This window comes from Porites lutea, chromosome 3, assembly GCF_958299795.1.
Source record: "Porites lutea chromosome 3, jaPorLute2.1, whole genome shotgun sequence".
NCBI classification, from domain to species: domain Eukaryota; kingdom Metazoa; phylum Cnidaria; class Anthozoa; order Scleractinia; family Poritidae; genus Porites; species Porites lutea.
Genome location: NC_133203.1, coordinates 40,198,032 through 40,210,071, shown reverse-complemented (window position 1 = coordinate 40,210,071; position 12,040 = coordinate 40,198,032). Strand labels below are relative to the sequence as shown.

The following is a 12,040-nucleotide window of genomic DNA, read 5'->3' as shown; positions in this document are numbered from 1 at the left end:
TCGCAAATTGTGGACAGTGGAAAGAAGTCACATTTTGCGTTAACTCAATCTGTGTCCTACCAATGAATCACCGAAAGTCACTCACCTTTCTAGAAAAACTAGTGATTTTACAACCGTTCAGCCTTCATATTAAAAACGGAAACACTAACTGTTTCCTGCGCCAATCAAGAATACAACACAATCAGCGAACTTACGCATTTTAAGCTTAAAAGATCTGTCTTTGAACGCTTGATTGCATAATGAACTAAGCAATGAGTGTCATATTTTCGTAAGCGTTCGCTTTTTATTCGAGTTGACAATATTCATAACATGCAGAGTTGATTATGATCTGTTTATGGATTTAGATGGTGAAAATATTTTGCGATTTGACTTGTCCTCTCCGACAAGTCTTAGCCATCTTAACGGGTATGGGCTAAAGTTAAGTTGATCGGTACGAAAATGAGAGACGGAGTATAAACTGCACAATCCGCTCTTCATATTTTTATAACATGTAAAAACGTGAAATTTACCTTTAACGACCCACAGCCGGTATTGTTTTTTCGAGTTCTTAACGTAAAAGGCCAAAACAACATTAAATATACTCTCCTTCGCAGCCTTAAAATCCGAAATTGTGTTGTTGATTCGGCCGCCATGTTTACTTAACCTTGCAAGGCAAATTTTACTAGCGTCCCCGACCCGCTAAAATTGCAAATTTTGCTCGAAGACCAAACTGCAACGGAGGTTCTTTCCCAGTCCTATGCCGCGACTACCACAATAGATCGCATGACCTGATTGGCTTGCATATCACATTACGTCAGAGGACATGTTCACAAGATAGGACATAAGTACAACGGTACAAACGCACGGGGTGCCCATGCGTTGAGCCCATGCGGATTTTTTCTTTAAAGCAAAACGCCATCCCATAACTTTTACGCATGCGCAAAAAAGCTCAACCCAGATCCCGCGTACTCGTCCAACCGTAACCGTTAACCGTAGTCTTAAATCTTAAATTCCCTATTGTTTCCACGATACAAAGGTAATTTAACTTAAGAAAATCAATAGATCGAAGCTTTCGCGCTGCTCTCTGTTTTATAAGGAAATGCAAACGCTCAACTTGATAAATATTTTGACTTCATAAGATATCTTAACAATTTAGGCCAGCAGAATGTGTAGAATTCCAGAAAAACAATTCAGGAAGCCGAATGGTTTTGAACTGCGCTAGACGTTATTTTTATCAGTATGCAAATCACCTACCCAATCACTTACTTTCCATCGAACTGAAATATCCTGACTTTTTTTTACCACTTTTCGATTTGCTTCGTTCCATTTTATATTATTTTGTGCAAGCTGAGCTCTTTCATGCGAATTTACGCTTTCAAAAGGAAGAAAACTTCCGGTGTATGACATTTGCAGACTGCAGACCGCAGACTGCAGACTGCAGACCGCAGACTGCAGACTGCAGACCGCAGACTGCAGACTGCAGACTGCAGACTGCAGACTGCAGACTGCAGACTGCAGACCGCAGGCTGCAGACTGCAGACTGCAGATATTTTTGTGCAAAGTTACATTGGCCTCATTCCCAAAATGCTGTTGGCTATTCTTCACCGACCCTTTATCATCTCACCCGGCATATCACTAATTGTATTGATTCTTCATTCTTCTTTGATTATAGTGAATTGATAATGACAAGTAGCAATGCCCACTAATGCCTGTCTAAATAGTAGTCTTCTGTAAAAAAAAAAGGTTTTAGATTGCGAGCCGCTTCGTAGGATAGATCAACGACATTTAACACCTTTTAAATGACGTATTTCATCTTAGCAGTATTTAGGGGTATGCCAAATAATCGAAAACAAACAGATCCTATCTGGACTCGACGAATTCCCAGAAGTGCATTTTGAATTTCTAAATACGCAAATCATTGCTCATACTTAAGTCCTAGTACACAGGTGGGGCCCCCGTAGAATAGGGATTCCGGCGCTGTTTCACAGACAGACTTATAGTTTAGTTTCGTCTGTGGTGCAGGCTAAATTGCTAGACTGTTGCTATGGATTCATGAGCAAGTTTGTGACATCGGCAGACATTATTCTACTCTAATTCAATACGAAAAGAACAGCCAACAGCTCCTTTAAGAATGAGGTCGGTGTAATTTGCGTGAAAAATATAAACTTCGCTTCTAGGCCTTACTTTTCGGAACAAGGTAATGTTGATGATGACGCCACCTTTATTACCATATTTTTGGTTTCATTCAATTTACAGTCATGCTGCCTCATGCAGTCTGCAGTCTGCAGTCTGCAAATGTCATACACCGGAAAACTTCGAGGAAACGTTGTGTTTACAACCACGGCAATTTGTATCTATTTCGCTTCACTTACGCTTATATGCAAATTACTGTTCATCCGCCGGATTTCGCTGGAGACAAAAATATCCACTTTGAATTCCCAAATGCTTGCCTTTTGGGGCACCCGTTTTATTTTGGCTATCAAGATTTTAAAAGCTAAGCTTCAGACTTTTCATTGCAACGTTTTAATGCGGGAAAGTTAGGAGAAATTCTGCAACCGATTAAAGTCACGCAACACGCTTTAAGACCGCATAACTTAAAGTGTATATGACAGAAATTTTTTATTTGCTTGATAGAATCTATACAGTGTTTTGATAAGGAAAGCAAAAACATTTTTTCGATAGCGATTTTTCTTCCCCGTGTTTTAACCTGCCAAAAACGTGAAATTTTACTTCCGGTGAACTACAGAACCGCGCTAGCGAAAACAGAAGACTGGGAATGATTATGACGTCATTTCAGGGCATTCTATTTCGCGGCAGGCAAATTCGCTGGTCATTTTCTTATTTGTGTGGCAGTGTTTGGAGAATGTTTTTTGAGTTTCCCTGACCTTTTTTGATCAGAAACAGCAGAAATCAATAGGCCACTTGCACTAAGAGGTCACGAGACCAATACTTCCCTTAAACAATTAGTTGGAATCCTGCTGATGCCAAAAATTGACAGAGCACATAAAAATTATCTTACACCCGAAATTTAAGAGGAAAAGAATTTAAGGGAGATATGGCACTTTGATTTTTCAACAAAGTAGTATGATTTGTATTGGCCGCCATGTTGGAGGGCATACTCTTGCCCTCCAACATGGCGGCTAAAACTAGTTTTTGTTTACATTTTGTTAAACTTTTGATAGTTATGCTCAGATGTGCTGCAAACGTTACCACATCATTTTTCAACATTTTACTTGACGTTTAAGTGCAAAATTTGTGTTCAAAAGAAGTAATTCGTAATTTTCAAAATCACATTTTGGTCACGTGACCAGCTACAAACTTACTCATTTTAAGACAACGGTGCAGGTTTGAAAAACCAAATCACTATTATTTGATTTAGGATATGACCCACTAATCATTTTTTGAAGGCAAAATCATACAACTTTCATTTTCATTAAAACGATGTCACATGACCTCTTAATGCAAATGGCCTATAAAAAGTCGCTTAAGCTCGAATTTAATTGACTGTGAAAAAGAATAATGAGTTTTGAAAGCGATACGGAACAGTCAGACGTGGAATCGATCGGGTCGCACACTCACATCTGCGAGACAGAGCTAGGATCAGACGAAGATGAAGAAGATATGTACTATTCAGATCCAAAAGGACCGTATATAGATGAACCTATTGCAGATGAGGAATGGCTAACAGAATACAACCGAGAACTAGAAGAAATTGAAAGGAGAAACCAGGAGTTACAAAACCGCTTTGACAGGATTGTCGAACCCGAGACTTGGTAAGTGTTCGCTCTATTTCTCACCTTTTAATTATTAGCCTGAAATCTTATCGTACTAAGATCATCACTTGCCGATAAAAAGAAAAGGATAAAAGTTGTATTCTTCAACTTAAATACTACGTTCCTTCTTTTTAATTTCAAAGGTGCCCATGTGGCAATTGTGCTCTTGATCGGCTCCAAAATTTCGGGGAATGCCTCTGCTGCAAGGAAATCGAAAAGTGCGTCGAATCACTTGGTAGTACCGCCGTTCTGAATGAGGTGGAAATTGGTCCCGAATGTATTACATTGCATCCAGGTTTCAGTGTCGTTTGCCTTAACAGATGGTCTCTCCGATGAGCCGCAGGTAAATACAAAAGGATAGACGGTGCAAAGTATCGTCAGACTGGTAGAGAAGAAAAGTGAGTAATGTTTTGCTCAGTTTTTTCTGTCAGAGCTATCTCTAATTGCTAATTTACTGTGTTCTCCAAAAGCAACGTTAGCCGGCAAAAGCGCCCGACAGTTGCAACAGAAGCAGTGGTTATTTGTTCAAACACCATTTTAAGAGAAAGATAATCAATTGATTGTTTTTGTTGCCCATTATTTTGTATAATAGAGAGATTTTACCTGACCCATGAAACAGACGATAAACAGCTACAATTTAGAAGACAATAGAAATAATGCATGATAGCGTGTTCCATTCTACTACCTTTTAATCGGTTGAGTAGAATCACTATATTACAAAAAACATATGATAAAGAATTGAGCAAAATGTACTTTGCAGAACCCCTAAAATCAAACTTTTCTCTGGGCTTGGGTGTGTGTGTGTATGTGGGAGGGGGGAAGGGGGGGTTGCCAGCCACACCAAACTCCACACAAAGCATTTTGATCTCATCTTTTGCTGACTACTTTCATCTTTTCTTACTCTGCTCTACTCTTCAACCCTGGTCCTATTTTCAACTATATTTGACAGTTGATTTGATAATGTTCAGTTCATAAGATGTTAAAAGAAATGGGAATTTTAGAGACCCAAAGGAAGGGCACGATTGGAATAGAAATGCATCTGCCACTGGTCATGGGGTAATACTGGGCTCACAGAGTTGAAATACAGGGCGAGGTCATGACTTGAATATTTATTTTTATGTCTTCATTCTTTTACACAGGTTTCTTTGTGGAGTAGCCTACAGAGAGTCGAGTTTACGCAACTAGTTCATGGTTTTCTTGGGGGAAAGCGGATTCTACTGCCAGCATGTGTCTACCATGCAATAAGAACAGAACTTTCAGAAGAGAATGAAGAATTTGTTGGTTTTGAAGATAATGAATCAAGATATTGCCTTTATGACCATCATTATTTCAAAATGCAAACAGCGAAACAGAGTCCATTCACAAATTTTATACTAGTTTGGACTAATATTGACTCAAAACATCAGCCGATTGCACAGAAACTATCTGTATCTTAATTATCTACAGTGCGAGGGTGACTTGAAATAATGGCGATGAAAATCTCTCCCAGTTTGTATTAAGCAATTACCAGGCAACTTATTGACTTTGCCTCAAAATAAAAAATGAAAAGGTCTGCTATCACTGTCCACTGTTTTGTCGTGCCTGGTTCCTTGGACAATCAACTAGAAGGTTGTGCCCTCTCATGGGTCTTTTGCAAACAGTGCAGTTCCTTGTTCTTCCTCCACTTGATGACTGTGCTGTAGTTGCAGCTGCCTCTTGGGCAAGAACAACAGATACTGCAAGCAAAATATGAAAAATTTATTTAGTCCACCTTCATTGCTGATAAAATGATAATAATATGTAACAATAAAAATAATAATAATAATGGGAACTTTATTTGTTTTTTTGAATGTACAATTGTAAATCTTGCTACGTATAGGCAATTTATTATAGGCAATTGAGACTGGATTATTAAAAAGAAAAAAACAAAAAACAAACAAAAGCCAAAAAAAAAAAAAAAGAAATCAAATTGCATTAAGTCTGGGCAGGAGCTCCTGGTCTGGGCTATCCCCATTCCTACTTCTACAACAAAAGATGTAATATGTTGCTTTAATGGCTATATTTATCATTTTCTTGATTATAACAGTAATATTGATAACAATAAAAATCCCTAGATGTCCAAAAAAAGAGATTTTCCCAAAGAAAAAAGTGACTTGAGAGGGGCAGAAGGCTCAGCTAGCCTAAGATAGGGCTGTGTTCTAACAGCACATGGTGACCCCTAGCACATAACTTCTGCTCTACGGCGACAAGAAAATCTTAGAGATTATAATATTATGCTAGGCATCCTTGATTTCACAGGTTCAGGACACTGGGCCCCCTTCAATTTCTCTTAGAACACAGCCATGATTATGGATTTTGCAGCCGATCAAGAGCACAATTGCCACATGGGCACCTTTGAAATTAAAAAGAAGGAACGTAGTATTTAAGTTGAAGAATACAACTTTTATCCTTTCCTTTTATCAGCAAGGTATGATCTTAGTACGATAATATTTTTTAGGCTAATAATTAAAAGGTGAGAAATAGAGCGAACACTTACCAAGTCTCGGGTTCGACAATCCTGTCAAAGCGGTTTTGTAACTCCTGGTTTCTCCTTTCAATTTCTTCTAGTTCTCGGTTGGATTCTGTTAGCCATTCCTCATCTGCAATAGGTTCATCTATATACGGTCCTTTTGGATCTGAATAGTACATATCTTCTTCATCTTCGTCTGATCCTAGCTCTGTCTCGCAGATGTGAGTGCCTGACCCGATCGATTCCACGTCTGACTGTTCCGTATCGCTTTCAAAACTCATTATTCTTTTTCACAGTCAATTAAATTCGAGCTTAAGCGACTTTTTATTGATTTCTGCTGTTTCTGATCAAAAAAGGTCAGGGAAACTCAAAAAACATTCTCCAAACACTGCCACACAAATAAGAAAATGACCAGGTAATTTGCCTGCCGCGAAATAGAATGTCCTGAAATGACGTCATAATCATTCCCAGTCTTTGTAGCTCACCGGAAGTAAAATTTCACGTTTTTGGCAGGTTAAAACACGGGGAAGAAAAATCGCTATCGCAAAAATGTTTTTGCTTTCCTTATCAAAACACTGTATAGATTCTATCAAGCAAATAAAAAAATTTCTGTCATATACACTTTAATCTTTCTGTTATCTTTTGCTCTTCTATTGTGTCCAAAACAATAACGATGTTCCACCAATTTCCACCTACAAATAATGGGACACATTTGATTGACAGAAAAATTTGCATTTACTAGCGACGCGTTTCTACAGGCGCGATTCCGTAATGCTGTGCAGATAGATGTATTTTTTAATTTATTTCAACTTTTGACAAAACAAAAACGCCTCAATTGAAAATAGCATTGTTTCAAGTCGCGTTTTTGATTAAAATAAGAAATAGACCGCAACAGGCTCTGCATGACTTGATAACGTGATCAATTTTCGGTAAACACGAAAACAGTTCACTTTTGAAAAATTTTGTTAGCACAAGCTGAAAGGGCATATTAATTTTTTTTTTTAAATTTTATTTATTAAACAAAAGTACGTTACAATACTTACAATTGTGCACTTAGATAAATGTTCCTGTATTGGCCATTAAAATACTTCTATCGATTACACATATAATATTAAAGCTAAAGTATTACATTAATATACATATAAAACTGAGAGGAGGGTGGCACTATCATGTCAAACTTCTATTTCAAGCTGCATAATAAATTTAGATATAAATTCAGAGGTGTCTGTTTTCTTTTGCATTGATTTACATCCATAGTGGTACTGCTTTACATATAACAGAAGAAGACACAAATCCTTGGTTTGTTTATTGGAAAGATTGAAAGTTGGGGTTGGTAAATTGAGAAAAACTTGAAGCGGCGTGAGTTTAATATTGGTTTTGTGAGATATATTGAACCACTGAAGGGATTCGTCACATAATTTCAGAAAAGAGCGACATTCAAAGAAAGTATGTTCTATAGAATCGTTTTCGCCACACATAACACACATAGGACAATCAGTTATCCCAAAGCGTGTCAGTTCCTTGTTAGTAACTAGTATTCTGTGTAACAATTTAAAATAAAACTGTCTTAGCTTATTATCTCGAGTGATTTTCTAATTGTTTTCAATGCATTGCTCCCACTTGTCAGCGACCACAGTACAATGTTTTCGCCATGTTGTAACCGCAGTAGGTTCAATACTAATGTTCTCTGTAAACAATTTGTAAAACTGCTTGCACGAAGTTTTCTTTAAGTTTAAACTAACATCTTTAGATATCTGGAAGTCAACATTTTCAGAAATCGAGTTCAGTTTTCCAAGATCTAAATGAGTGAAGGCGTAACTTTTGAGAGACGCTGGAATGGCTGTAATGATTTGGTAGTATTGCAGAAAATTAACCTTGATGTTATATTTATTACTGAATTCTTGTGGGGATAGATAATTACCTTGATTGTTCAGCAGATCTTGCACAAACAAGACATTTTTATCACGCCAAGACTTCCAAAACACCGATTTGTTTTCAACGTTGATATCTTTATTATTCCATAATATAAATTCGCGCTGTAGTGGATCTTCGCAGTTGCTACGCAATTCTTGAAAGTATTCAAGTAGTTCCCTATAAAATAAGGGAATTTTCTTATCTAACGTTTCGACACTGTAATTGCAATTAAGTAGAAACAAGAGTCCACCATGTTTTTCAAAGTGAAAGTTGGGAATTGCTGTCCAAGTGTCATGTGGATTACTTAAAAGTCTCCCTATCCAACAGAGGCGTAGCGCTTTAATGACAGTCCGAAAACAAGGAAAATTTAAACCGCCCTTAGATAAGGAACGGAACAAAACCTGTCTCTTTACCTTATCGGTCTTATTCTTCCACAAAAACACAAATAGTTTCCTCTGAGTCTGTTGAATCGCTGCTTCTGGGACAGAGAGCATTGAAGCAGCGTAAACTAGTTGAGACAAACCTAGAGATTTTGCAAGCATTGTTCTTCCAAAGAGAGTCAGATCACGCGACAACCATATATTAAGCTTGGTTTCCATTTTCCTTATTTTAATAAAGAAATTATTTTTATTATTGCTAACTGCGTCGTGGGAGAGGAAGGTACCCAAAAATTTAATAGGTTCTTTTGGGCACTCGAATTCTAAAGGCATTGACTTGTTTTTGCTTGACGAACCAATCCACATGGCTTTAGTTTTCTCTTTATTTAACTGCAACCCAGACAGTGCTCCAAAAGAATTAACTATATTCATAGCCTTTCTAAGAGATATGGTATCTTCAATAATTAGCGTTGTATCATCCGCGAACTGTGAAATCTTGGCATTTTGTCCATCCGGAAGGGGAATGCCCCTGCAGAGTTGATGTTGGTGTATTTTGAGGGCTAACCATTCAACTGATAGAACAAACAATGGAGGGCTCAGAGGGCACCCTTGACGGACGCCACGAGAAACTTGGAAATAGTTGGTCATAAATCCAGCATTCAGCACGCCACTTTCAACATTGTTGTAAAGAAAGGATATCCATTTCCTGATATTTGTGAATAAAATTCCACTCAATAGTGTCAAAAGTCTTTCGAAAATCAATGAATAGAAGGATACCTGGGAGTTTTTTAGCATCTGCGTATTCTATGATGTCATTGAAAAGCCGAACATTTTGGCCAATGAATCTACCTTTACTGACAAAGCCTGTTTGATCAGTATGTATGAGCGAAGATAAGGTTGACTCAATTCTTTGACCAATAACTTTTGCCAAGATTTTATAATCAACATTAAGTAGAGTTAGTGGACGCCAATTAGACAGCTCAATGAGACAACAGTCGTCTTTAGGTATTAAACAGATCATACCGCGTCTTTGAGATATTGACAATTGACCTTTAGTAAAGGCTTCATTGTATGAATTAAGGAGATGCATGCCGATTAAGTCAAAAAATTTTTCATAAAATTCCTTTGAGAAGCCATCTTCACCAGGGGATTTATTATTTTGAAAAGATTTCAAAACCTCTTTAATCTCATCAAGTGTAAGTTCGACTTCAAGAGCCATTGATTGTTCTACAGACAATTTAGGAATGACTAAGTTTTCCACAAAGTTGTTAAAGTTCTCCCCGAAGTCCGTGAGATGAGAGTCAGATAATTTTGTTTCAAGAAGATCACTATAAAAGGACTCTATTTCCTTATTTATTTGTTTCATGTCCGAAACAATTTCGCCGTTCACGAGTTTCAGTTGAGCTAAAGTCTTCTTCTCGAAGTTGCGCTTTTCCAAATTGAAAAAATATCTGGTTGGTTTCTCACCTTTTTCAATCCAACGGGCTTTTGAGCGAAACATAGCTTCCTTACCTCTTTTTTCGTACATATCCTTAAGTTCAGTCTTAATGGATTCATACTCATCTAACAATACTTGGTTGAAATAGTCACCTCCATGGCACAATTGGTTGTCCAGAGCATCAAGCTTCTCCTGAAGATAAGTCTCCCTATTTTTCGATTCCTTACGTTTAGCTTTTGAATACGTTATTGTTTCGGTACGAATTTCCATCTTAATAAGTTCCCATAAGAGTTGAAGACTCTCAACTTCTTGATACTTAACTAAAACTCTCGGAACACATTCCGTGATTATTTCGATGTAATTATCATCCTCCAATAAAGTATTATTGAATTTCCATGTACCTGGACCTCGTTGGTACGCATCATTAATTTCTAAACTCAGAAAGATGGCTTTATGATCTGGAGCAATTGAAGATCGAATTTCAGCCTTCCTTATGTTTGGCTTTAATGACTGTGAAATAATGAAAAGGTCAATTCTTGATTTAAGCTTAAGAGGTTTTGATTCATAAGTAAACACCTTTCGTTTAGGATGTAAGGTACGATAGGCGTCAACAAGACCTAGTTCATCCATAAAATGAAGAAGAAGGTTTCTATAGTTCGTCCCAAACCATGGGCGTCCTCCGTATTTATCTATTGAGTGAAGAGTAGTATTCCAGTCACCAACAATAATAACTTTGGACGTGTTTGTGTTAGAAACAATAACAGTACATAAATTCTGAATAAAACAACATTCGTTTTGAGAGTCACAAGGAGCGTACACAGAGGCTAAAAAAAAACCTCATCGCCTTCCCTAATTTTAACAATGACTAGTCTACCACCTGGATCAATAAGCTGGACGCTAGATGAAAACAAAGAATTTGGTCTCTGTAATATGCAAGTACCTTTAGAGTGTTCTGTACCGTGTGAGAAAAATACTTTCCCACCCCATTCTGTAGCCCAAGAGACTTCGTCTCCTTTCAGTGAGAATGTTTCCTGGAGACAATAGAAATCAGCTTTTTGATTCTTTAGATACGAAAATAATGCCCTTCGTTTGACATGATTGCGTAATCCCCTTACATTCAGTGATAGGAATTTGATAAGTGTCATACTGTATTATCACCTAAAATCTTACACCTAAACTTAAATGCGCAATAGTTATGCTAATATTAGGTTACGTTAACTAAACTCAACAGCAACGAATTAATCAAGAAAAAGGAAACAAACAAAGAAAAAGGAACAGAATAGATTAATAAGAAAAAGCAAAAAGAAAAACCTAACTTTACAACAAAAACTAATAAAGTACAAAAGTTTTTTAAGAAAAATACGCTTAAGAGACTAACCTTCGTACAATCTAAGCCTATGGCGAAATCGACCTCCCGTACTTATTGCATGGATGTTTGTTAAGCATTTATAATTCATCAAGATCATCTTCAGAGTAAATTCTAACAGGATTACCTGATGGTGAAGTCTTAACAAAGACCTTTCCGTCTAGTGCATGTCCAAACACTTGATAAAAGTCCATCAGCCTTCATATCATTCGCTTGTCTCACTAAGTCTGCCCTATAAGGTGTGAGGTTTTCGTTGATAAATATACGGTTTTGCTTTGTTGCTGCTGAGGCATAACTAGGATATAAATCTGATATCTTTACTGACTTCAATTTCGTTCGCTCTTTATATAGCTGAGACTTAACTTTATGGCTACAAAATTTTACGATTATAGGCTTCATACCATTTCGTCGTCTTAGCTTGTGAGAGATTTCGATGTCCTCCGCAGCAATAGGGACGTTAACAGCCTCAGCTACCTGGAGAACAACTTCTTCCGTTGAGGTGTAAATATTTTCCGAGATACCATGTATTTCGAGGGAATTTTTTCTCGAATATTGCTCGAGGTTATCAAGCGATTCAATCAACGAGTTGATCCTTTCCGTCTGCTCGTTTAGTTTTGTTTTAGTCCCAAGTAGTTCTTTCTGAAGTAGAGCATTTTGCTTGTTAGCCTTATCAAGAGACGCTTTAAGCTCCTTGAGTTCACGTTC

General features: G+C 37.4%; 1 protein-coding gene and 2 pseudogenes across 1 annotated transcript; 1 reads left to right on the top strand and 2 right to left on the bottom strand.

Annotated features, from left to right (window-relative positions):
* The window catches only part of LOC140931125 (uncharacterized), a 135,803-nt pseudogene that overhangs the window by 102,193 nt on the left and 21,570 nt on the right, over nucleotides 1–12,040 (bottom strand).
* LOC140929992 (uncharacterized) lies at nucleotides 3,499–5,317 on the top strand (annotated as a pseudogene).
* LOC140931128 (uncharacterized) lies at nucleotides 5,174–6,682 on the bottom strand. Its single transcript, XM_073380875.1, has 2 exons — nucleotides 6,268–6,682; nucleotides 5,174–5,467 (listed from the first exon to the last, which is right to left on the bottom strand). The coding sequence occupies exons 1-2, from the start codon at nucleotides 6,519–6,521 to the stop codon at nucleotides 5,350–5,352; spliced, it is 372 nt and encodes a 123-aa protein (XP_073236976.1). The 5' UTR covers nucleotides 6,522–6,682; the 3' UTR covers nucleotides 5,174–5,349.